This window comes from Meles meles, chromosome 5 (genome assembly GCF_922984935.1).
Source record: "Meles meles chromosome 5, mMelMel3.1 paternal haplotype, whole genome shotgun sequence".
NCBI lineage: Eukaryota > Metazoa > Chordata > Mammalia > Carnivora > Mustelidae > Meles > Meles meles.
In genome coordinates this window covers 61522213-61549538 of record NC_060070.1, presented here as the reverse complement: position 1 = coordinate 61549538, position 27326 = coordinate 61522213, and the positions used below count along the sequence as shown (strand labels likewise).

The window sequence follows — 27326 nt, the reverse complement described above, 5'->3', positions numbered from 1 at the left end:
ACAACAAAGGAACAAGGGGACAAAGCTTGGAATTTTTTGAGTAGGGCATTACTACGGGCTTACCTGAAGCTCCTGGCTGTGCAGTTGTAAGCACGTGGGGAAAGGCGAACTGACTAAAGCTGATGAAATCTGAGCTGGGGTGGGTGGCGTGGTGGGGGGCATGTTGTATTACTCACTGAACAAGATGCCTGGACAGCTGCTCCCCTACATGTGCATTCTAAGAGAACTTGGTATTTATCCGCAGGGGAGTGTTCACTGTTTTGTATCATACATACACGCTTTGTCTTACTCCTAGTTTTTCCACCAGCTCATGAGCTCCTGCAAAAAAAAAAAATTGTCATGCAGTAGGTGCTCAGTGATTGTTAAACAAGTAAATGAATTGCTGGGTGAAGAAGGGAAGGAGCTTTCAAGATGGCCGAAGTCCAACCTGAGACTCTTCTGGCATAAAAAGGCATTAATTAGTTCAGTGAATTTTATTCAGGTTCACTCTTCCATAACAGAGGAAATATGTGGGCTCATTATCTTTAGTGAAACTGGATAAGTAGCATATGAATGCACCTTCATATCTCGCTTTGTAAAGTGAGCATTCCTCTATTTAATTTATTCCGTAATATACAATATAAAAGTGCCTAGATAAATATTGACAAAAATGTCCCTTAACATTAGAAATTCCGTGGTTTTATATTTCAGGCACATTAATCTGCCAGCCCAACCTTGTTTTTGCTTTTAGAATTTCCTGGCAGTTTTAGTAAGCTTCAGCAGCTACAGTTGTCTGTTCAGCTCTGTTTCCATTAATGAGAATTGGGATGTCTTATTTTTCCCAGGCTAGGTCTCCTGTCAGGAGGGAAAAATGTTCTAAACCATCATCAAGTCCCAGTTCTTCATAAATTGCTAACTTTTAAGACTGATGTTAAATTATATAAATTCAGAACAGATTTCTGCATATCCAGTGACATTAAAAACACTTCCTGAAAAGGAAATTTAAATTAAAACACAGTGATACCGAGCATATGAGTCCACCAACAATTGCTTACTGGCTGAGCTTGTACAAAAACTTGTCAGGATGCTATAGAAAGTCACTTAATGGTTCTTATTTGAGTCATTCCTGAACCTTCCAAGAAAAGGCTGTTGGCTGTTGTTGGAAGCATATGCTTTGTTAAAAGGTGCCCTTAGAATCTAAACCATCTAAAGAAACAAGTCCGTGAACTGTAGGTAGTATCTAGGCAAAATAAACTGAGGTAAGACTTAGGCAGACTATATTGTCTTTTTTATTCTTTCTAGTATTTTTTTATTCCAGAAAAAAAAAAAAAAGAAACTTGACATGATCCCTTTGTCTCATGGAGTTTATGTTCTAGTGGGAGAGACTGCCATTAACTAGATAGTCACCTGTGAAACGTAGCTGGTGGTGGTGAGAACACACGACAGAAATCAGTGTCTAAGCTGTAATCTGAAGGATACGTAGGGACAATAAGGTGAAGGTGCGGGTAGGAACCAAGAAGAGAAAATTTCAAGTGGAGGGCCCTCCATGTGCAAAAACCCTGCTATCCTTGGTGATTATGAGTATGCCCCAGGAATTAAAAGAATGCTCAAATAACAGGAGAACCAAGAAAGAGCTACAGAGTGACAGAGTGGTGGGCATGGCACAAACGGAAGGCTGGGGCTGGACCAGAAGGCCCCACGTTTTGATCTTGCTAAGAGCCATGCAAAGTCTTTGAAATCTTCTAGGCCTGTGGAATGACATGATCAGATGAGCGTTTTAGAAAGACGAAGCTGGACATAATGTGGAGAAGGGATTAGAGCTCTCAGAGTATCTGTAGGGAGAGCAGAGAGGAGACTAATTCGGTGGTCTGGGTGAGATAGGGCAGTGCCGTATTTTAGGCTGTGATGGGGCAGGGGGAACTGGAGGTACGTGAAAAGAGTCAACAGAAAGTTTGGAACGATGCTGCCACAAAACACTCAACACTGGTGTTGAGTTTCATTAAAGTAAACTCTTCTTTTTCTAGAGTGGTTAGGGTGAGCGGTCTTCTTGATTAATGCCATACCATAGCTAATTGACACCTACCAGTATTAGACTCAGCAACAGCCAAAGGTTTAGAATGTGATATAATATTCTAAAAACTAAATCTATGCCAAACAAATTTTAGTCTCAGATTTAGCTTGGAGCTGCTCATCTGAAAATCAGCAGGTCTTCATTTTGAATCCCACAAGTCACCCTTTAGTGTTACAGAGGTGAGGCCTCCAAGGACAGATGTTCAAGCTGTGTCTGCAGGGAAGCCAAGATGTCTCTGTCACAGGCGTGGCTTCTGCTAGCAGCTTGCGTTTCGTTTTTGTGTCTGTCTTCCAAACTTTGATGCAAACATGTGAAAAATCCATTTTATCTTTCAGGGTTCTTATAAATAAATGCATGTATGGATATGAGTGCATTCAAACACATATACATGTATAATTATATGGATACTTACATAAATTTGCAGAGCCTACATTTTAAAATTTTGTACATGCCTCTTTAGTATTTTAATGTTCAGTTTAATATATATTTTTGTTATTAGTATATGTATTTTTTAATTTTTATGGGCATTTATAACCATACAACTTAACTGCCAAAATAGTGCTAATTGAATATTAGGAAATTGTCTACAGCCATACCACCCTGAACGTGCCAGATCTCATCTGAATATTAGGAAATTATTATAACCTGTGTGGCTTATAACCAAAATTATACCTATTTGAATGAGCAAATGAAATCATGATTTGAAATGAGCTTGAATCTAAGCTTATTTTCTAATTTTTCACAGTACATTGCTTTTTTAAAATTATTTTACCTTCTTCACTTCAACAAATTATATTTTAATCGATCCACTGATTTTTTTTCTTATAAGATGAAAAGATAAATATGTCTTATCTTGCCATGGTAGTGTTACATCTATACCTGCTTTTGCTATCCTTGTTGCGTTCCCAGGATGAAAGTGGCAGATCACTGTACTAGATATTTTAATTTTTTCTAAAGACTACAACTTGAGAATATGGCATGGTATACAAATTGCTGTTTAAAAGGGAACAGATGTTTGACAAAAGTGTATCATAATTCACATGTCTGAGAACATTAGCCTACACTTCAGGAAATACAATGTAACTCATTTTAAAGAAGTAAAAGGCAATTCCCAGATTGTTGAGAAGATCATGGCCAGAGTCCTCTTGAGCTCCTCTTGCCCTTGGCAATATTGATGTGCTTGTAGAATAAGTTATTCTACAATAAGCAATAAGTTATTGCTCTGAGATGCAGTATGTGCACAAAGTTGCTCATTAGAAAAGTCGTGAACAGTATTCAGGCTGTGTATATTTTTCATGAACTGTACAAAGACATTTGACATTATTTATTAGATTAGGCTTTTTTTTTTTTTTTTTTTTTTTAGGCTTTTTCAATATATAGGGAAGTTTAACACTCCTGGTAAGTTTATCAAGATCTGAAATCTATTCCGTTAGCAAGAAGGTGGTCTTCAATTTTTCTTTTCTAGGCATGTGAAACAATATTGACTAATCATCTCAGGCACAATCAGCCCATTTGCTGTACATATTTATGAAAGCATAAGATGCAACGTATGGTTCTAGAAATAGAAGCTGCCATGGTGAACATAGAGGGTTGTCAGTCTACTCAGAAATAATGCTTGCTATTAATTAATTTGATAACATTAAGATATACCCAAAGCAACAGAAATAACTTGTATTGCATAATGCATTATGGCTTGTAAGAAACTTACACACAACATCAGTGATTTGATATAATTCTTAAAGCAACAATAGAAAGTAGGTACCCAAGAAAGAAGGTATTTTCTGCATTTTATAGATGAATAAACAGGCTCAGAAGAGTTAATGACTCTCCAAAATCAGTCTGAATTTCACAGTGTAATATTTATAATATAGCATATGTTAAAATAGAAAAATATATTATGATGGAGTAAAGCATAAGGAAAATAAGTTACTGCCCTTCAATTTTTTGTTTAAAAGTTTCTAAGAAGTGAGTATCTGTATCCATTGAAAAAACCTTTAGTAATTATATGCTTAATGAATAAATGTTATTCTTACCCTTACTCAGAAAAAAATAATTAAAGGGAATATGTTTATTATTATTATTATTTTAATCTTACTGGTAAAGTAAGAAAAATCCAATTAAGAGTTAGGAGCCTCCTGAAAGCTAAGCTGTGTTGTAATCACATACGCAACATAGGGCATTGGTGCCAAGGTAAAGACATGAACCACCTTAAAACCCTAACATCCGAAACGATGTCATGTTGGCTGAGATGTCACGCACTGCAAGGAAATAAATTACTCCTCTATTGGCAGGGCATTTTGTGCCATAGAGAAATAATTTTCTAAAGGGCATCTTGCTAGTATGAAAGGATTCAAGAGGTTCTCAAAGAGAGCTATAAACCCAGCGCAGCGGCCAGCTGGCTATGTCTCTGTGACAACAGAATATATGAGCCATTCAGAGACTTGGACTCAGGCTTGCTAGGAAGCTGAGAGGTAATCTAGACCATTTTTGTCAAGAAGCAGTTCTCTTGGGGTGCCTGGGTGGCTCAGTAATTTAAGTAGCCAACCCTTGATCTCAGTCCAGTTCTTGATCTCGAGGTCATGAGTTCAAGCCCCGCATTGGGCTCTACCCTGGGTGTGGAACCTACTTATAAAAAAAAAAATTATTTATCTAGAGCATGCATCCTTTTTTGCTCACATATGTGATTTGATTAATTCTTAATGATTTACCCATCAAAATTCCAGAACAAATTGTGCTTGTGGACCTGATTAAGATGTGATTCACTCATCACTACCTACTCTGACTCCACCCTGTTTCCCTGAATTTATCGATAGCTAATCTATCGCCTTGCCCCTAACTATGTTTCTGGATCTTTTATTATCCAGAGTAAGAAAAAATTAAGGGAGGCCATTTGTTGGAATTTGTTGATGACAATCTTGCTGGAAGTGTCAGTGGCCTTTTGTCAGTAAAGCACTCATTGAGAGTTGAGGACCCAAGGTTTGGGTTTTGATTTGGGTTTTGTTGTTGTTGTTGGTTTCCCCTCCACCGAGGCTTCTCGAAAGGGATATTTTGGAGCCGAGAAAGAATGATAGCATGTGCTGCCCTGAATTTTACTGCCCCGCTTTCGTTTTTATATCCAAGGGGAACTGTTCCTTGGCAAAATTTTTTTTTAACTTTTGATAATCAGGCTCAAGATCTGAGAACATCCCTTTGGCTGCTCATTTTATATCTGCCCCAGAAAGCCCCAGATCTTTGCCAGAATCAACCAAAGAGAATGAGTCCCATGCGGGAGCTAAATTCCTAGCCAAAATATTGAGGCTCAGAATTTTTTTCTTCTAAATTCATAGTTAAACACAGCTCATAAAATCTACAGCAAACATAGTGCCAATATTTAGAAGGAAGCTTCCTCCCCACCCCAGACATGCTGCCTGAAGAATGGGAATGAAGGCATTCCCAGGTCAGTGACAGGACTAGGTATCAAAAACCAAATCCAGTTCTTGATGAGAGTTCTCAGAAAATTTCTGACTCCAAGTTTAGGTCACTCTTGTAGGTGTCCCTTCAGCATGTTTGCTGCCCCAGCCTTGGCCTGTGATGTGCTTCCCAGGGAGGATTTGGGGAGGTGGAGTTCATTACCTTTTCTTCCCTGGCAGTGCCCATGGGCAGACTCACCATCCCACATACTTGCAACACCATCTACCATCGAAATTGAAAAGGTCATTTATTTTACATAAGAAAAAGGCAAAATTCACGAAGAAGTACAACATACTGAATTCGCATTTTGATCTAGATTTTTGTTTTTTAAGGGGGCAGGTCCCTCTTGTTAGTGAAAGGTGGTGTGGTAAAAGGAAAGCAAGGGAGATGGGGGGGTGTATGTAGAGGATGTGTTGGGAATCTATTAGTTTAAAATATGTTTAAGTTTTTGTTTTTATTCTTGTTCCAACATGGAATCTGGGTTCATGCAGTTAAAATAAAGAATCAAAGCAGTTATCAAGTCAAAGAAATGATTGCTAAGGAATTTTGGCTTGGATTCATTAGAGTGGTTGGTTTTCAGGCTAAAATTCACCAAAGAAAGACCATCATGAGTTGTGTTTTGTGAGTTATAAAGGTTTCATGGAACTAGCATTTAGCCTGTCAGGATGAAGTAAAGGTTTTAGTTCTCACTGAATCTTTTCACCCATTTCAGCTTCCAACTTTTATGAGCAATATTCTCTACTCCCTGGTCAGTTAAATAAAGCTGTAAGTCAGTATGAAGAGTATGGTCCAATTATCCTGGTCCCTGGTCCCTGCTGAAAGCCCTTTCCAGAAAACTAGAAGAGCATGTTTTTCCGGGTGGTATGGAGATACTCTCTGAGGTGCCGTGTGGTTGATAGGATGATTCTCAAAGGGAAAACATTTGCTAGAAAGAGAGCATAGATGGGGATGAGAAATCAAACAGGTTCCCTTGGATGTCAGTGTAGAACTTTAAGGTGTTGTGATTTTAGCTCTGCTTCTGGCACCAACACCTATAAATATATGAAGGGGGAGCGGAAAAACCTTCAAAATTAAGGAGGGACTAGCCCTCTGTTTTCTCCCTTTGGCCTCCAAGTTCCCTTGGCTCTCTTGCTGCGTTTTCTCCATCTCCTCCCCGAGGTACTTAGAATCTCTCTCCATACTGAGAATGTGTGTTCTTCCAGATGTGCATAGCTACCACATTTCCCACAGCTGAACTGTAAACGGGAGGTTTTGTCCTGTAAGAATCTTGGTGTATTATTAATTGCCAGACTAATTTAAATTCATGCGGAAAGGGCTTGTTACTCTGAATAGTAAAATAACCTGTTATGAGAATTCTATTCTGCTTTAAAATGGAAATGTATCTCATGGCTAAAGAATCTTGGCATTTAAAAATATATTAACTCCTAAGAATTCTAATTTCTCGTGCCTGGCGTTTAATTTTAGTCTTACAGCATCGCAGTTCGTGGTTGTGGGGGGGTGGGTGGGGATTATTTCAATGACTGCCATCATAGCCGTTTAGAAGAGATGTTCTGATTTTGAATGTAATTTACATTCCAGCATCTCTTGAACTTACTGGGTGCCTCTAGATTTACTGGCGCATACAGCTGCTTAAAAATAGGCCCTGTCATCTAATGCTGTGTAATTATAACTTAGAACAGCACTGCACAATCTAAAAAATTGTTTTATTAAGTCAGTTTTATCTTTAACCTCCTCCTCTGTGGCTGTGGTCAGCGTCAGACCCTCAATGTAATGCCCATCTTAGCATCCCAGCAAGGATGACAAAGTGAATCCAAGAACTGTTTCCCTCCCAGTGTCCTCAAAACACCAGACATAACCCCTGAAGATTTTTTTCCTCGAATAGATATGACATGTATAAAAATTGTTGAGTGTGACACAAAGGAAGCAACATCGGGCAACTTCACCTCCTGCTCGCCACTAAAAGAAAATCATTTGCTCAGTGCGAGGCCCTATAGTGAGTGACGCCTGGGGAGGAAGGTTTCTCATTGAAGTTTGTAATCTCTCCCAGCGCTGATACGTGATTTTGTGAAACAGTGCGTTGAGAACACATGGTTACCTGGGTTTTCAGGATCTGACAAAAATACCTCTAAGAACAAACCCTGCAAATTCTGCCCCAGTTCACAAAAATAGAGTAAACCCACGGCAGGGGCTTTGTCCCCTCCACTGGCAGCCTCCTTCATCTGTGACTTGTGTTAACCTATCCTCAGGCTTTCGTGCCCCCTGCTCCTTGTGGCCACCACCTCGAAGAAACTTCAAAGAATCTGTTAACTGATTCAGATTGTTTCTATACCTTGGTTCCGTGCTACCAAAAGCCATGTTTACCTATTGACGGGATTGTCTGTATCAAGCAAACTGCATAGGGAATGGGGGTTGTACGTGTGGGAAGGTTTTGACAAGCAGTCAGATTTAGTCAGTGTGAGGGTGAGGTCCAAACCCAGTGAGGTCTTCTCCTACTCCTTGGGAAGGTGGGTCAGCCTCCTGGTGCTGACTCTGAGGGTTTGGAGTGTGGAAGGAAATCTTCCCCCTACTCTGAGACTAGTCATGCCGAAGCCAGGCAGGTCTGCAAACAGCCACTTCTCTCTGGCTCTCCCTGCCCAACCCAGCAGCCACCTTCTTACCCACAGCATAGGCACCGTCAACAAGCTCTGGGTGTGTGTGTGTGTGTGTGTGTGTGTGTGTGTGTGCGTTTGTTTGTTTTGTGATTCAGTATTTGAAATCTGATTCATATTTGTTAGAGCTTTCTTTTAAAATTAGAACTTCCTTACCCTATCCTGATATCATTTTGGACAAATAACTAGGTCACTAGGATATATTTCCTTTATTAACCATTTTATTAAGAATAAAATACTAGTAATAAATAATACATAAGTAAAAGAATAGTTTTACTTATATAAATATACAGAGGATGATTTAATCATAAAAATAATAAATTGGTAATATTGCTGATGACCAGTATTACTTCACTTAGGTCATTGTACGTCTTATTTATACCTCTTAGAGATAAATACATTTGCATTTCCCAGGAATTTTTTAGTGAGTTAGCTATCTATTGAAATCAGTGATCAGAGATAGCAATAGGAATTTATAAAGTCCCTCCTGAATGTCAGAGACTCACTGATGATCCAAGAAGCCAATCCCTGAAGAGGAGAATCAGCCATGGTCCTTCACTGGGGTCAGGGCCCATCCTGTAGCATCCAGCACACTTCTTGTCTAATAGTTCATAATGTAATTTATTCTGGAATTAAATTATAGACCATTTTGAGTTAAGATATTGAAACATAAAAACATACAAGCATAACCTTAGACAAATTTTCCGAGTTTAATGACACACATCAAAAGAGAGTCCTTTGAATACTTTCCCCCACTTTTCCAGTTGTACAATGTAATTTACAGTTTTCTTGATGAATACTCCATATTTGAAAAGAACAGATAAGTCTTAAAGTCTTAATGTCCCTTAAATTTACTGTATTTTTTTTCTTTTATATCTTTCTATGCTAGATCCATTGCCTCATGAATGCAATGATCATCTACCTTGTTTACCTTGGAATATCCGGCTTAAAACAACCGTTCCTCCTGCCTAACAGTGCTTAGTAGTCACCGAATGAATTATCCTTTTTGGAAACTTCCCTTGCCTCCCTAGCCAAAGCTTTCTTTAGACTCAGTTCAAACCCTATGCCCTCTAAAAGACCCTCCCTTATGTGGATATTCTGGTTACCATGGTATATTACTAAGGTAGTACCTGGGCAACTAGGTTGCATACTTTTTAGAAACTTTTGCCTTAAATATATTTTCTTTACATTCTGTGGCTCCTTAATTTGTGTTCTACTCCTGTCATTCATCCCCTACCGCCAAATACATTTAACACATGAGAATGTACGTGTAAGTATTCAGTTAGCTCATGTAAATAGATGAGCAGTTAATTAAGCTTTCTATTCATTCATTCAACGTTCATGGAGTTCCTGCTTAGTTCCTGGTACCCTTCTGGGAATGGCCAGTACAGCATTGGGTGACAAATATCCTGTGCTCTTGGAGCTCATTATTTCCTAGCAATAGACAACCAAGCAAACAAATAAATGAGGAATACAGGAAGATCGGGTACTGATTAGTGCCCTGACAAGAGTAGGTGCAAGGGTGTGACTAGAGCCAAAACATTAAAGTAAAATGAAAATGAAATAAACAGTTGGTTATGGCCTCTTTGAAGAGTTAACAGTTGATCTAACACCTGAGTGACAGATGGGAAGTACTTACAGGAAGATTTGAAAGAAGAGCCTTTGAAATGGTGTTGGACAGGAATGAACTTGAGATGTTGGTTTGAGGGTAGTAATGAAGAGGATGTCTGTTTAGAACATTAGGCATTTGAGATGCTGCTAGGTAGAGAGGTACAGCCAATGAAGATGTCCTGTATTTGGTGGCGGTGGCAGGAAGAGAAGGAAATGGGGACAAATGTAAAAATTAGCATGTGGCTCTCATAGCACATGACTGGAGAGGATGAGTATGTACTGGGACAGTGTAGCCATAGAAAATATAGTAAGCCAGGGAGTAGCTGGGTATGTATACGGTTAAACATAGAGTCTCCTTGAAATTCTCTCCCCTTCTCCCTCTGCCCCTCATGGTTGTGCTCTCTCTCAAATAAATAAAATCTCTCTCTCTAAATTAAATGAATAAAATCTTTTAAAAATGTTGAAAAACTAAAGCAGGCTAGGTAGAGCCACACGAATTTGCTGATTTTTGGCCAGTTTTGACCCATAAAAATGCCATTTTTCTGTGGCCCAAACTTATAAAAATACATATACATAAAATAGCTTAGAATACACAAATTGTAATTGAACTTATAGATATTTTCAGTTTTCTCCCTTTTTCTATGATTTTTGAGATGCTTTTATAGAATTTTAAAACAAACATAAGAGAATTATTAAACGCCTCTTAAATAGAAAATTGCCCATTTCAGCTTAACCTTTAGGCCAAGTTATAATAATTGCTGAACAGAACAGACAAAGAATCAGATATGTATAATTATTCGAGTTTTATTTGAGCCGTCCTATTCTGTTCTAAAAGATTAAAACATCTACATACTTCAAGATCCCTTAAGATCTTGTTTCTTGGTGACTCAGACACTAAAAAAAAAAACAAAAAAAAAACAAAAAAAAAACTTAAAATGAATCCATGTGTTTCACAAGATTTATCTTTAAGAATGTGTCTGTTGGCTTAAAGGTTTATATTTTCTTCTGTTCCAGGCTTATTTATATTTATTTTCCACTGTGCTATGAAGGAAAATGTTCAGAAACAGTGGAGACGGCATCTCTGCTGTGGGAGATTTCGGTTAGCAGACAACTCAGGTAAAGGGGCATGTTGGTCATTGGTTTTATACCTAAGAGGAGAGCAGTCAGAAACCTTCGTCACCTGGCCTTCCGTTGTCAGAGCAGTGCAGTCCCAGTGGTAGCACATTGTAAAAGTGTTGCCCGTGAAGATGCTTAGTTGGAATCTTGGAATACTAGGACTGCAAGCTATCTGGGGACTCTGGGCCTGACCCTTCTATTCTACAGAAAAACATGAATTCCAGCCAGGTGAACGGAGTTGTTCAAGGTTTTGTGTCCAATTTGACAACTCAGATATCCAGGGGTTCCACCATACTACCTGCTCCTTTCCATGTTTTCGAGGCCCTTGATCACATTATTAGGCAAAGACATTTTTCTTGGTATAGAAAAAGTACTTGAAGAATAGCATTACTTTTTTTTTTGGCAATAATTACCTCTCACCCTTACAAAATTGAAGTAGGATTTTAAACAATATGTGCTACAGGTCAAAGTTTGAAGCTTACATTGTTCATATGCCAGTCTCTTCTCTGAGCCCTTTGCTAACATACAAAATTGAGTGCTTTGGCTAAATTACTTAAATAATACAGTGGTGATTCTTCATAGTAGAACATATGCCCTCTGAAACACATTCACGGAGAGATGTACTTTCTTTCAGACTGGAGCAAGACAGCCACCAATATCATTAAGAAAAGTTCTGATAACCTAGGGAAATCTTTGTCCTCAAGCTCCATTGGGTCCAACTCAACATACCTTACATCCAAATCTAAATCCAGCTCTACTACTTACTTCAAAAGGAATAGCCATACTGGTGAGTCATTCTAACAGTGGTAAAGATGTTCTCTGGTCCATTTCTCACCATCTTTATATTACAATTGGCATATCATGAATATTGATAGATAACAGTGCCCTTTAGGGTGTTTATGTTAGATTTATGAAAATCACAATCTCTTTGAAGACTTTATCCAACACTTTTGGGGACGTTTTTGTCTTTTTTAAGTTTTATAACCAAAATCGAGCCATAATATTATTAGCTCTGAGTATTATTATTATTTCATTTGCTTTAAACCTGTTTTCTTTTCAAAAATACTATATTTTAAAAAGTTATGTTTTTATTTTAAAAATACCGAAACTGAGTTGCAATTATTCATAATACTGTGTATTTCATGTTTTATAACTTATTATGAAAGTTAATTGGCAAGTTGGCATGGGAACAGGTGGAAACACTATACAGGGTATATTACCTTTAAGGCTTAAGTCCTTAACCATTGGAAGTGTTATTGCTAATTGCTTGATTAAATATGACAGAATAGAGAGCATCGTATTTGGCAAGTGATACAGGATGGTGAGAAACATCATGTCTTTGTTCATCTTCTGGACTGTCATGATATTTACAGTGACCACAGGTTCTGACACTAAGCATGTGTGTGAATAATCCTGAAGACAATGTAGAAATAAAGATTCTTTTGCCGTACTTGATAGCCAGTGAGTGGTGTGGGAAGTTGCAATCTTTTAATAATTTCAAAGGAAAAAAGCATAATTGCTATTTTGAAATACTAATTATGCTTCAGGCAAACAGCTGTCAACACTTAGCACCAGCACTTCCTAATTAAAGATCTTCTAAAAGGATAATGGAAATAACTTAATTTTGAATTTGTTTAGTTATTAAACATAAGCAGAGGTGAATGACACTGAAGAGATTCATATTTGGCTTTTTGCAAATAAGAAGCATGTTGTGTAATGTATCTGTAAATGTTCATATTGCAAACACTTAGATTTCAAATGACCCTTATGTACATTTGAATCATTTTACATGTCTCTGTTTACACCACAGTCCGTAACTTGCAACTGGAATGGCCACTGCCCCAGATTCAAGATAGCTCTATGGAAAAGTGTTTGAGCGTTTGGAGAGTTTGTTAATTACAAAATTAATTAAAGACCTGAAAATTTAGAGCAGCTTAGGATAGCAGTTCTAAAAATTTCTTGTAGTAGAGGACACTTACAAGAACCAAATGAAAGCTGTGGACTCCCTTCCAGTATAAGATGCAACCTCTGAGTCCTGTACACAAATAATTCTGCCTAAAATTAAGAGGCCTGTGCATTCCCTTCTTTAAATACCTGAGTAAGAAAATTGATGACAGGTGTATAGTCTGAGATATATTATTCTACCTAGTTGGTAGTTCCCTGGCACAAATTTCTTTTACTTACAATGAATGAATTTTTCACATTATTTAATCAGCCTTAAAATTAGATGTTTGTATGATCATCTTCATAGATGCAGAAAAAGCATTCGACAAAATACAACATTCATTCATGGTAAAAACAAAGTAGGTTTTAGAAGAAACATACTTCAACATAATAAAGGCCATATATGAAAAACTCACAGGTAACATCATACTCAGTGGTAAAAACTGAGAGCTTTTCCTCTAAGATCAGGAACAAGACAAGGATGTCCACTCTCACCACTTTTATTCAACATAGTTTTGAAAGACCTAGCCATAGCAGTCATATAAGAAAAAGAAAAAGGATCCACATTAGTCAGGAAGAAGTAAAATGTTCACTATTTGCAGAGGACATGATATTATATTCAGAAAACCCTAAAGATTCTACCATAAGACTACTAGAAATGATAAATGAATTTCAGTAACGTTGTAGGATACAACACTAATATACTAGAATCTGTTGAATTTCTATACGCTAATAATGAGGTGGCAGAAAGAGAAATTAAAGCAATCCCATTTATAAGAAAAAAATTACTCATTTTGCCTGCCCTTCTAATGCAAATAGTGCATTGTACATCAGTTATGAATGAATAGGGATTAGACCAACTAAATTGTTTTCCTCTTAATACAGCTGAGAATAGCTAGCCAGAAAAATACCCCTATTCAAAGGGGAGAAAAGATAACAAGGTCGATCATTTGAACAGGGGGCATTTTGGAAGTCTTAATGAAATATTTAGGCGTATTAAGAATTATGGGGAAAATCGACCAAAAGATAAAAGGAAATACAGAAATGGAGGTGCCAAAGAAAAACTTTGCTATTTCAGAATGTTGTGCATGTTCTTGTTTTTGTTTTTGTTTTTTAAAGGAATGCATTATTGTTTTTCTGTTTCCCATAACAAAAACCTTGGGGTTAAATGAGTTCTTGTCAACTAGCATAAGTCAGCTATATGACATTACTTCTGTGACATAATAACTTAAGGTTTCCTTTCAACTGATATACCAATGGTCTTTAGCTACCTAGCCAGTTCTCAGTGTGACTGCTGGTGTACTGGGTCCCTTGGAGTATGCAAAAAGTCACTGCATATCATCTTGGATATCTAGTTGGTTTATTTCTTGAAATTGATCTAGAAATTCATATGTTTATGGTGTAGATAATGTCTTCTAAGAGCATTCTTCAGCAAAAGTGGATCATTCAGGTAAACTTTTATTACTTTTTTGAATGCATGAATTTTTTGCAAGGTAATAGAAGAATATTTGCATGGATTAAACTAAGACTCTTGCTGCACCAGCAAAATTGCTTGTTCTTTACAATATTCAGCTAGCACAATGACATTCCTTCATTGAGCTGGAATTTCTGGAATTTCGAATGGTTGTGTGCTGTGTTGGTTCTTCTCTGCATGGGGGTGTCTGCAAGCTGCTCCTTCTAGGAAATGTACCATGCTCTAGAGTTAATGGGTCATGTGTCAGGTAAAATAATGAAGAGAAAGTAGTACTTGAGAAGTTCGTTATAGAAGAGAGTAAAATTCTTTACTTTTTCACTGCTCTTATGAATTACTGGCTATGTCATGGTACATTCATAGAAGTCATAATGGAGAAATCGTCCACTCCAAGCCTGCTTTTTGAAGATTTTTACCTGCTTGATATTTCAGCATAGGTCAAATAATAGTTCATTTCCCTAGCCCCTGGTTTTCAAACTTCCAGCTATAACCAAAATCTCTATTGTTAATGATGTAATGTCTAACCAGAGGACTGGGAATAGCATACATGTTGAAATACAGCCCTTACTCACAATTCTACCTTATTGACTATAAGACCCAGAAAATTGGATCACATATTTGAAAAGGAGCTGGTCAAAAATATCTCAAAGGCCCCTGCTCCTGGAAGTTGTCAATGAAGCAGAATGAGTGTATCCTTGAAGCTTCTTTGAGGATGTGTGGTTTTTCTAAAAAACATCAAACACAAATTATTTGTTACTGATGTTTAAATTAACAGAAAAATTCTCAGTAGAAAACCAATGGCTAGTGACTATATGAACTGAAGGAAGCACAGGATCAGTCAGCTTGCTGAGAGCTAAATGGGGAGGGGCCTTTCTACAATGACTTCCTCAGCCTTTCCTCACCAGTCCTGGATGTAATCATTCTGCCATGCTTCAACTTGCCATTCTTGCCATGAGCCATCTGTTTTCTCTTTCTTCCTTTAGTAGGGAGTGGACACACCATTTCCTCTTTTAGCCTTCATTTTATTTAGTGTCTCCTTCCACACAAGACAGCAGTTGAACAATATGAGTCATTTCCAAAGACAACAGATGGAGCAATGATGGCTTTTACCAATTACTCATGGATTTTTCATGTTATGTCACATGCTGGGGCAACTTACACAAAGCAGAAAAATGCCTGCAATGAACATATCAAATTTGGAGCCATGATTCCTAGAAGGAATTTTTCATGATAGAGTTTTGGCTTTTCCACAGTTAATAGAGAATATACAACATAGGGAATGGAATACTTCATCAAACGTCACATTTGGTCTTCACTGGTGGGAGATCCGTGTGGTTAATTTTAGGTTCGAATTTTTCTCCAAAGTGTGTTGGGGAGGGGAAAAGAGCTGATACTTAACAAAATATTCATAGGGTACATAACGACAGCCATATGAATTTGTAGATAATAGGGTTTGTGTGAGTTTTAGACTACTATCTGAACCAATTTTAGAAAGGTTTTGGTTCTAGGGAGATAATACTTAAATATATGGTATTGAGCATTGAATCATTAAATTTCACACCTGAAACCAATATTACACTGTGTGTTAACTGGAATTGAAATTAAAATGAATAAATAAACAAATAATATTGAGAAATTTGGAACAGAAATGTATTTAGCAGTCCTCTGTCACCATCAATTGCTCTGATATTATTGCCATCAACAATAACATCATTCTGAGAAAGTAGCATAGATAATAAAAACACATCTGTAAATATTTCTGATAATTTTGATTTCTATAGTTTAGAAATAATTAAGAAAAGGTGACTTTTTTATTCCAATCATTTTTTATAAGTTAAAAACTATGGAGAAATGTGTTCAAAATACCCTTTCATGTTCATTTTCATTCACTTTATTCTTCAACATAGTTTAGATTATGTTTCATAAAAGTTTTTATTATGGAATGTGGTAAACATATATAAAAAGTAGAGAGGATAGTGTAATGTACCTATCAATTTATGGTCATCTGCCCGTTTCCCCCACCCTGTATTATTCTGAAATCTTATCTTAGACATCAGACATTTCTTTCATAGATGTTTTTGTCGCTTTTAATTTATTTGCTATATAATCTGCCCCTGCTTCTTTTGAGTTACTTGCCACATTTTATTTTCGTGGCAATTTTCTGATTATTCTATTCATTGACCCTTTGAAAAATGCCACTTTACAGGAATATTTCTTGAAACAAATTCCAACATACATTACTAGGAGGCAAATTAATATTTAATCATGCACAGAAATGCACTTTGAAGATGAGAAGCATGAAATGTTAGTGCTGCCTATTACCTAACCTAAGAAAGAACAGGACTTCATTTCCTTTGTGTACTTGAATGTGCAAAATAATGCCCATTTTGGTGGCCCTTAGGCACAGTCACCTCATCTCGCAGTCTAATTTCTGGTATCATTTCTTGCAGACAGCGCTTCCAGGGACAAATCCTTGTCAAAATTGACCCATGCTGATGGAGAACAAACATCAATCATCCCTGTCCACCAGGTCATTGATAAGGTCAAAGGTTATTGCAATGCTCATTCAGATAACTTCTATAAAAATATTATCATGTCAGACAACTTTAGCCACAGCACAAAGTTTTAATGGGGTTAGTATGCCAGAGAAGAATCCACCTATGTGGCATGAAGCTCTGCAGCAGCGAAAACCGTGACGAACACACAGGAACGTGCTGTGACCTTGGTAACTGGATATACGTGTATGAGGAACGTACTTTGTTAAGAAGGCTTTTGTGAAATTTAAAATATCTGTCTTTTCAGTGCATTTCTTCCATAGGAGCATTTTGATCATCACTAAAACTTTAGTACTGAGAGCAACATGACCCAGTAGCTGCAGGGGATGTGATTTTTTAAAATCTATAATTGGATTGGACTAATCAGAACTCAGGGAGGTGGGGGACGTTAAAGTCAATGGACAAGGGAGCGGCAGAGTAAGGGACAAGCATAGCTCAGAGCTCATTCACGCCTCACTATTAAGGTTTAGATATGCCATTTGTACATCATCTTTCTCAACAATGAAAAGCATAGGAATAGTCATAACTATTTGGATGCCCACAAGTCCCTTCTCAGTGCTAGTGTCTATGAATGTGGTAGCATTTCTTTACTTTCCATAAATTTTCAACCATAGATACAGAAGAATGCTTAATATCTGACCCAAGGATTAGAAAGGAATTAATTCTTTTTATACCAAATGTTTCACCTTCAGAACATTAATATGCTTGAGAAAGAATTTCCAAAATTTTGACTCAGTTAATATGAGGCCTTGTAAATTTCTACTATTTCACTTACCATACTCAAGACATAAAGTTTAAGCATCATCATAAATTAGAATTTAATCCCATACATTTGAATGAAGTATAATGTTGAGATTATATTAAAGTGGACTTCCAAGTACCTGCTGAAGAATGAATCTGTTAGACCTCTGGTTTTGCTCCTCTATTATCTGTTGAGCCCATAGACTCATGGGAGGAATGAGGATTTCCATTAGACATACTGTGTATAATAGTGTCTCCCTTTTAGAAAATACAGTCATTGAGACTCTGTGGTCCTGTCCTTGCTCTAGAGACTTTAAGACATTTCCATTTGCACAATTGGAAATCCTCTTTACTTCCTTTTCAAGCATTTTGTTCCAAAGAATATAAACTGAGACATATGGGTGACTTATTTTAGACAAAATACTTTATAAACATGTGGGTCTGCAGTTGTTAGTCTAAAAACCATTTGTACATGAGCCCTCTGATTATAAAAGCCAAAGAAGGTCTGGCAAGATAGATAAATTAGGTTTCTGTGTACAAATCATGCATATTGAGTAGTTTACCTAAATTTCAAACTACCCTAAGTGACCTGCTTCCTAGTGAATGTGTGAGAGAGGACTTTTAAATTACTCTTAAATATGATGGAGTTGTATCTAGGTCTTTAGAAATTGGTCTCAGTACATGTTGTACTTTTATATTTGCTCTGGGTTACCCCAGAAGTATCAGGTTCTGGGAGATACTAACCTGCATGGTGAGAAGACAAGGCCTTCTGGTAGTGCCATTCTGCTTGAAGACAAAAGCTAGAACTGAGCATCTGGGGGTCTTTCTGTGCAAAAAGCAGGTAGCTCTCAGTCTGAGACCTAGGAGAGATTTCAGGCTATGCAGCATCCAAGGGACCTCTCAGCTTTTGCTGATCTTCAGTCATAAAGCTATTAGCCAGACTTAAGTGGGTGATAAGGTAATATGGTGGTGGGATTTTATTACCATTTCATTTTGCAGCAGCCTGGACCAGGCCTGGGAGACATGAGCATTACCCAGCTTGACTTTCACAGGGGAGGAGTATATATAGTAGGAAAGAATAATAAGCCTCAAGTACACTAAAATTCACTGAAGTAGAGCCAAATCCTTTGCTATAGGTGTATTGTTAATAGGCTGCTTATTCTGGCAGAGGTTACATGTAGATAAAAAATAGTCTTAAATCATCACTGAATCTTCATATACTTTCCCCCAAGCCTTAGAGATTCATGAGAGAATTTCATTATTTTTCTACTGTGAGATTTCTCCCCAAAGTATATAATTAGTTAATAGTATTTCAGAGATAGCTTCCAAAATGGCTTTCATTTCTACTCCTGTTCATTCAGACCAGGGAAAACGTTTTCTTTTTTTCATCATCGACAACAGTGTCAACTCTGCTTTCAAAATTTCCAGCAATCAGGTAAGGAGAAATGAAGAAACAGTTGAATAAAAACATTTGCAGATGAATTTAAAAGACTGAGCCAAATTCTACCCTCAGTTCCAAGCATGGGTTTCTCGCCTTCACTGGGTTCCCTCAGAGAAGAATTGCAGGAATTTAGCTGTAGAGCCAAAATTTAATTTAGCCTAACCTTGGGAATAATACCAATTCATATTCCCTGGTGTTTCTTTTTTTTCTTCCTTTTCATCTTTTTTAACTACATTATGTTAGTCTTAGTCTAGGGTTCTGAGACACTTTGTCTTCTTACCATTGTTCCTTGCATTGTGAAGCTTTTCTTTGTCCATTGTTGGCATAGACTCTTTTGTACATATTTATTTATTTGTGTTTATAAGTGCCAGCTTGTTTCATATCTTAGCTTTATATTGCCTGGATTTGTTATTTTAATTAACTTTCTATTGGAGAGACTGTATATATTTTTCCTAAGTACTTTGTGAAATAGTTTTCTGTAGTAATATCTTTGAATATGATGAATAAAAGTGACTGTGAGTGCAAATTAGAATTAGTAGTAAGAAGTTATTGTAACTGATTTGTCATTTTACTTAAATGGAAAATGTTTTTCAAATAAATACTTACGTTGTTCGTGTTCCAAATTATTCAATTCCTTTATGAGTGAGTGTTTTTATTTCTGTCTCCTAAATAGGAAAAGATCCCTGGACAACTGGAAAATAACCTGCCACCAATTAAGCTAGTGACATGGTGTTACTTTGCCCAAACACTAAGAATGAATATATTACGAAGATCCAGTTTACCGGGGATTAATCCATTTTGAAGTTCTTAGATTTTCTTAAGATGACCAAGCCAAGCCCTATGGAAGATTAGAAATAATGTAGGTTCCTTTTTGAGGATATCTTCAGCATCTCAAAAAGAGAACCAAGTCAGTAATATAACATGGAGTTAGGTCTTGAGATGTTTTCTCATATTTATAGTTGCTGTTTTCATTGTGGGAAGCTTAGAAAATGACAGAATTTAGCCAGCTTACTTGCATGATTAGAACAGAACCTCCCCACATCCCTTTTCTGTGGTTATTGAGGCTCTCTTCTGCAGAGAGCCAAGGCCAATTTGGCTCCCAGCCCTACTCAGTGCTAAGTTGTGAGGCGTGTTGGCTGGTCACTGTGAAATCGGGTCTTCTGAGCCAATGTTCACAACTCCCGGCCAAGCCATGTTAAGAAAACAGGCAAGCAGTTGCTGCGATTCGTCTACACTCATACACAAGCAGGTTACTTCAGAAAGCCTGGGGAGCAGCTGGGGCGAGTGGATGGGAAACACTGATTGGATGCGCGGGCGGACCTGTGTTTGCAATCTTGTGAAATCTAGAGGAACTGGGCTTTACACATGCAGTGTTTGGGAAGCACTACAGTGTTTGCAGTTGAATAACATTCTAATTTCCTTATATAAAGGCATTTAAGGCCTCCCTCCCTGCCTCCTGCCTCCCTCCTTCCCTCCCTTCTGCTCTCCTCCTCTTCCTCCCACCCTTTCTTCTTCCTGACCTCCCTCTTCATTTTAAGGAAGAGTAAAGTAATGGTTTTCTTTTCCTGCCAGCGTAGAGAAAAATGAGAACAAATGTGAAATATTCAAATGTTTGCATTTGTATTCTATAGCCTGTCAGAAACACAAAAATGGGGGCGGGGGGTGACATGTTTTATTACCACAGGTAGCCTCACACCAAACTGGGTACTTTGGACTTAAGAGGGGGGAAAAAAAAAGATAAATCTGCAAACATACTTGGCTACAAGATACTTCTTTGCTCTCTCTCCTTATTTCTGGCAGAATTCTAGGAGGGGTTATTGTTTTAATCTTCCTTTTGGGGCATGTTGATTGAAGTTGATAAGTAACCTGTTGTGGCCGCAGAGGAAGTCAGAGTGGGTTCAAACGTAAATCCGTAGGTCTCTGTTCACTCTTCTACATTGGAGGGTCTCGAGGCCTTCCTCAAAGAACCGGCATCCTCGTGAAGGAAGGCATTCTGAGGATGGGATCCATGTCATGAGATTCCAATGAGAGCTTCCAGAATGTCAGACAGAAGCTCTGGGCCCACAGCAGGTTAGTGACCGTGGGGTTTTCAAATTTCCGAAATTCTGATAGGCCTGTCCTGAGAGTAAGGAGAGTCATTCCAGGCCTGGTGCTCGGGAAGTCCACAGTGGGAGTGGAACACAGGTGAGGGTGGCATGACTGTGGGGTGTGGAAGCAGAAGGAGGCTGAGTCCAGGTCACAGCTTAAGAGGGGGGCATGTGGCTGGGGCAGGCCCGGGAGGCATACAGGTTACTGGCAGGGAAGGAGCAGAATCCTCACTGCAAGGAGACTTTAAGATGGTGACCACAGAAGGATAATTAGAAGGCAGAGGAGTGGGAACTGTAGGGAGTGAGCTGGTCTTGGCAAAGAGAAGAGGCACTGTGCCCTTTGGAGGGAGGAAGATAGTTACTACGTGAGACAAGGAGGGATAACCAGATAGAGAGTGAGGAAAGCTTGTTGAGTTTCTTGATTTTTATCAGTCAAAATAATGTAGAGCCTCACTTCACCTGCTGGGTATTATAACAGAGGTGGTGTCCAGATGGGGATCTGAGTAAAATTAAAAAGATTTGGAGCAACCTTACAGGGAATGTAAATCCTTGGTTAATTTACCAAGTAAGTGGTATTTGCCCTTAGAGTAGCTTTTACAAGTACATTCCCTAAATCATCTCATTAAAATATTTTTTATTTGGTATGTTTTGAAAAGCTAGTTTATTTCAAGGGCCTAACCAAACACTTAATATTCTAAAGTCTCAAACCTTATTGATCAAGGATTTATTTTAAACATTTATGAATAATTGGATGATGAATCATTTCAGACATACTCCAAAATCTTTTGAATCTTTCAAATGACATCTTCTGGTTGGCTTGACTCATTTTCATTCTGAATCAATTTAAATTATTTTTATAAATTCAAGATGCCAGTGAAAGTGAAAGATTTGATATTCACATTAAATCATATTAATATTAATATTTAGAGTGTCTAGTTGCACTGCATGAGAAAACAATACAAAAGAAAGTTTAAATACTCTTGGAGCAAAAGAAAGATCTCTAGAGCACTGCAGTATTTTCCTTAATTTCCTCCTTCATCATCCTGAAGCTCCATCAATCAAGGATATTAAATGATTATAACCCTGTAACCATCCTACAAGGAATTTGCTGGGTAGAGTGAATGAATATGACATGAAGCTATTTTAACTCAAAAAATAATGTTTATCTGTAAAGATCTGAGCTGTAATCAATACTGCCAAATTAGAGTTAATGGATTTTCTGCCGTAACACAATGGCAACAAATATAAAGTGTCCACATAAACTTGACACATTATATATTTTTTTAAGATTTTTTAAAATTTATTAGAGCAGGAGAGCACAGAGGGAGAATGTGAAGGAGAAGCAGACTTCCCGCTGAGCGGGGAACGTGATGGGGGGGCTTGATCCCAAGACCCTGAGATCATGTCCTGAGCCGAAGGCAGATGCTTAATGGACTGAGCCACCCAGGTGCCCCTGTATTATGGTTTTCTTGAAAGAACCATACATGTATGTCTTCTAGTGATTGAAGTTAATATTAAGGGTTAAGCTTATGCTCATCATTTTCATAAGTGATAGCCTATTGGGGCCACATATCAGGTGCTTGGTTTTAAAGTTTATTGAATTAAGTTGAAATTCATATGGAGTTTGCTGGGTCTGTTTGCATTTTATATTTTGGAAAAGTAGATCTCCAAAGTACCTTGTATTTTGGTGGGTTTGCAAGAACATAATTTGAAAAAAAAGCAAAGGGAGGAAAAGTATTAACGTTACATTGCACAAGGCCCTTTACCCTTTACTTTATATGATACGGCAAGTGGGGTAAGAACGAAAAAAAAATCAGTTTGGTAGTAACTCTAAATAATTTTAATGGTATTGAATAAGGAGCTAGGTTCAACTCAAGTCTGAGACAAATAAACTTATAAACCTGCTTTCGAGCAGTTGTCTTGCAAACTGTTTAATGGCACAAACTAGCTTCAGTACTAGGGAATTCAATGTGAGAGCACAGAGGGTCCTCCTTCGGATAAATACCAAGGAGCACAACGGCGGGATTGTGCGGTGAGAGTGTGTTTAGTTCTGTAGGAAACCACCAGACAGTCTATAACGTGGTGAAGCTATGACGTTTCAGCTTTGTGCATCATTCCACACCTGCTCTAGACTCACCTCCCCCTCATAGCTGTGCTTTACGTGAGGTCTGAAATCACCACCGTGCCGATTTGGGCCTCCACCCTAAACACGAAATTACATCTCTGCCTCTCAGTACCAGACCACCTTTTTTTCAGTATCTCTTAATTTAAATTCTTGAGAAAGAGCCCCTAGTTGGATTAAGAGGTACCAACTTCCAGTTACAAATAAATAACAGGGATGAAGAGCACGGCATAGGAAACATAGTCTATGATACTGTAATAACCTTATTTGGTGACAAAAGGTAGCTACACTTACTGTGGTGAGCAGAGTATAATGTAAAGGATTGCTGAGTCACTATGTTGCCTATCTGAAACTAATACAACATTGTCAGCTTTACTTCCATTAATAATGGTTTTAAGAGATTGATCAGAACCTTGCAAATCAGAAAAAACAACAAAAAAAAACAAAGCAACAACAAAAAAACAAAGCCTGGTTCACCCAGCTTTATTCAAGTGTCTATACGTTGTCCAACAATATTTGGTGTGACTGTGGCTGCACAGGCTGCCCCATCAGGGGAAGCTGTGGTCATTCAAACTTGCTAATTCAGACAGGATTCTTAAAGTATATTCAATTAGAACAAGTGGATTATGGAAAAAAATGATTTATTACCAGCTCATTGTGTCAGCTTGGGTCTTCCAGGAAGCAGTATGGGTTTAGAAACCCGAGCAATTCACTGAGAACAACACCTGTGAAAGATGAAGGAGCCAGAGGGAGCAGGAGGCGGCGAAGGAGCGCCTGCAGGTGTCATTCCCATGTAAGGAGAGTTGGAGGGAGAAGGATGGTGTAGGAAGAGCCTCGGAGCGCAGCCCAACTCTGAGCTAGTCCTGGCAGCCTGCGCAGCCCACAGATCTCTCATCCCTGGGCACCATGTTGGGTGGACGCACCGCCCCCCACCCCCATACCGCGCAACTTCCACTGTGCTCCGTGCTGGTTGGGATTGTTTAGGAAAAGACGGTCTTCATGTCTACAGGGACACCGCATACAGCAGCTGACCTCTGAGGCAAATATCTAGAGGCCATTAGTTGACTCTGCTCCTTGCAGTAAGTTCTCTTGGGAAAGATCCAAGTGGCGCGCCCCACTCTGGGCACCCCTCCCAATTCACAGAAATACAAAATGGCTAGACAGTCCGCCTCAAAGTCTGTGTAGCCAGGAGCCATGCAGAGTCACTCTGATGGATTGCTACCGGACCCCTTCCCAGTGCTGCTGAGCAGAGGCTCAGCAAACATCCAGCACAGGACACCAGAGCGCAGTATCTTCTGCTGTGATTTACAGAGAGAAGATATTTTAATACTACAAAGGGGGATTTAGAGATTAAATGTGACTACCATATTTTTTCTCTCTCTACATTCAATGTGTAAAATCAAGAGACGTTTAGGAAGCATGCTGAATTGAGCATTTGAGGATTAATTTTTATCCCCATTTTGTAAATTCATCAGTTCCCTTGGATGTCTGTCAGGTTGTTGAGAGAACAGTGGTAATTTGGCTAACAGAAAGCCAGTATCTTTTAGAGTTGCTTTGTAGGAACTTCTGGCAAATATACTTTCGTTCTGGTTAGCTTGTTGCAGTTAATGAAAAGTGTGAGATCCCAACTAGCTTATTAGCCTGTCTGTCTAGCAGTTTCTACAAGAAACCTATGTTACAGCCTACAGCAAGGATGGTAAGCTATGATACCCATAACTAGTAAGGATAAGAACTAGAGAAAGCAGTTAATATTGTTTAGGTTTGGAAAGGTATTGATCACATTTTGCTAAAGCCAATAGCTCCTGCCCTCTGAAAGGAGTCATATAATGTAGAAGGAACGTCACAAGTTTAATTTTTAGGGAGTGTTTACTCTTCTAGCAATGGTCTATGCTGCGTGACTTTAGTATGTCACCCATCTGCTGTAGGCCTCAGTTTATCTGGTAAATAAAAGAGGTTGAGGACACCTGGCTGGCTCAGTCAGTGAAGCGTCTGCCTTTGGCTCAGGTCATGATCCCAGGATCCTGCAATCGAGTCCCACATCGGGCTCCCCACCCAGCGGGGAGTCTCTTTCTCCCTCTACTCTTCTCCTCTGCTTGTGATCTCTCTCTTTCTCAAATAAATAAAATCTTAAAAATCAATAAATTAATTAAAAGAGGCTGATTAAGAGCTCAAATATTTTTAGCACTAGAATTTTATAATTCCCTTTAACTTCTTTAAATATAAAAATGCTCATAGTTTCCATTTAAACACAGACTCTAAATACCCAAAAACTATCAACCAAGACATCTGATCTCCTTCCATCTGAATTTTTCAAGGGAATGTAAATTCTATGTCTTTTTATTTTCAAAATAAATGCCTTTTCTGTACACATACTTTAATATTTTTAGGGCACTAATGAAATCTTTAGGGATTAAATTAGTAGGAAGATTCACTCTCAAATACAAAGGAGAATATAGTTCATTAGCAAGTCAGTACTCATTGTGAAAATCAGAGATAAAACCCCAGTTTTCTTTGAACAAGTCTGTGGAATTAATGATCCTCCCAACATGGGTACAAAAAAGTCCCATTTCTCCTCCCCAGCTGCGTGACAACAATGTGCATAGCCACAGGGGAAAAGGAGAAAACAGATCAGCAGGAAATACAAAGACAGCAGGCAAAACAGACTTGCCTGTTGCCAAGAATTGTCCTCAGACGTGCAATACAGAATCTCTTGCTGGGTGAGCGAGAAGGCAAAACCAATAGGGGGCCATTTAATAAGTACACATGGACATGCCCCACAGCCCAGAGGACATTTTACCTTTGCCCCTGAATGCCGAGGCCAGGGCTGCATTCAAATTAAAGAAAGCTTTGTGCATATAAGTTATGGAAGGCAGTTCTTAGTACAGAATATTGCTGAAAACAGAAGACACATTTTGAAAAGGTAATATTCATGTGATTCCCTTTCAAGGTCCCTGAGAGTCTCCTAAGTTGTAATGAGTTTACAGACATCACGACAATAGGAAACTGTCTATGGCAAGGCAAATCGTGGGGCAGAGGAGGAGGGTTTCTTGAATAACTTGGCAGTCCAGGCAGCTATTAGATTAGTATCTTAGTGTTAATGCAGGTATATTTCTGCAAATATACACTAGTCTGATTAGTTGGCTTCCAGTTACATTTTAACCCAAAGGTAAAACAAAAAACCAAAAAACAAACAAACCAGCATTTCTTCAACATTTTTGGTAGATAACTATATATGTGTGAAAATGTATACACACGTACACACAGACTGCTTTCTAAATAAAGTGCTCAGAATTATTAAAAGGATGTTTTCTTAGAAACAATCCTAAGCAAATACTCCACACAGAAGAGTTAGAAAATGTTTTACTAGACCTTTGCCACCGTTAACAGAAAAATTGGTCGGTAGCTACAAAGCATTGGGTTGTTTTTTGTTTCATTTTGTTTTGTTCTGCTTGGGTTTGGTTTGGGGGTTTTTGTTGTTGTTTTCATCCACAAAAGCGATAAGGGATTGCTAACATAGTTGAGGCTTTTCATTCTTCCAAATAATTCTCGATTGACTTGGACATTTTTTTTCAAAGGATCTTTCTCTCAAACATTTGTTCTGTTGTTTTGCACAGTGTTTACTCCACTGCAGAGAGCAGACTCTCTGTAGTCCTTCCCTTGATTTTTTTCCTATATCTCACATAGTATGTATATGGGATCCAAGTGGCCATGAACGACCTGGAGTCATGGTGGCTCTAGCAGGTACATGACACAGCCTCTCCAGGTTTACAGCTGCCTCTTTACACCTACGGATCTACCCAGGCTGAGGCTCCTAGGGCTTCTAAGCACTTCTGGAAGGATTTATGACATGAACCCCTTGCTTTCTCCAGTTACAAGGAAATATCAGGGCAAATCCACCACACCCCAACCCCTCCCTCCTCCTAAATTCTCATCAACGCAAACCTCTGTCTGTCGAGTCCAGCGTGGGTGTGGACAGGGATCTAGAATCTAGTGTTTCCCAAATGACAGTAGTGTTCTGTTTCGAATTCATGAACATGGGCTGTTGTTTTTTTTGTTTTTTGTTTAAGATTTTATTTATTTATTTGACAGA

General features: G+C 38.3%; 1 protein-coding gene across 8 annotated transcripts in view; it reads left to right on the top strand.

Moving 5' to 3' along the window:
• The window catches only part of ADGRG6 (adhesion G protein-coupled receptor G6), a 136530-nt gene extending 116886 nt beyond the window's left edge, over positions 1 to 19644 (top strand). For 5 of the 8 annotated variants that reach the window (XM_046004884.1, XM_046004881.1, XM_046004885.1 and 2 more), the window contains 3 exons: positions 10774 to 10875; positions 11510 to 11662; positions 16741 to 19644. In XM_046004884.1, the coding sequence (XP_045860840.1) occupies positions 10774 to 10875; positions 11510 to 11662; positions 16741 to 16919 (434 nt within the window). In that variant the 3' untranslated portion in view covers positions 16920 to 19644. Of the gene's footprint in view, positions 1 to 10773; positions 10876 to 11509; positions 11663 to 14224; positions 14270 to 16740 lie in introns of all 8 variants that reach the window. The other 3 variants (XM_046004886.1, XM_046004888.1, XM_046004887.1) reach the window with 1 other exon arrangement.
• The last annotated feature ends 7682 nt before the right edge of the window (positions 19645 to 27326 follow it).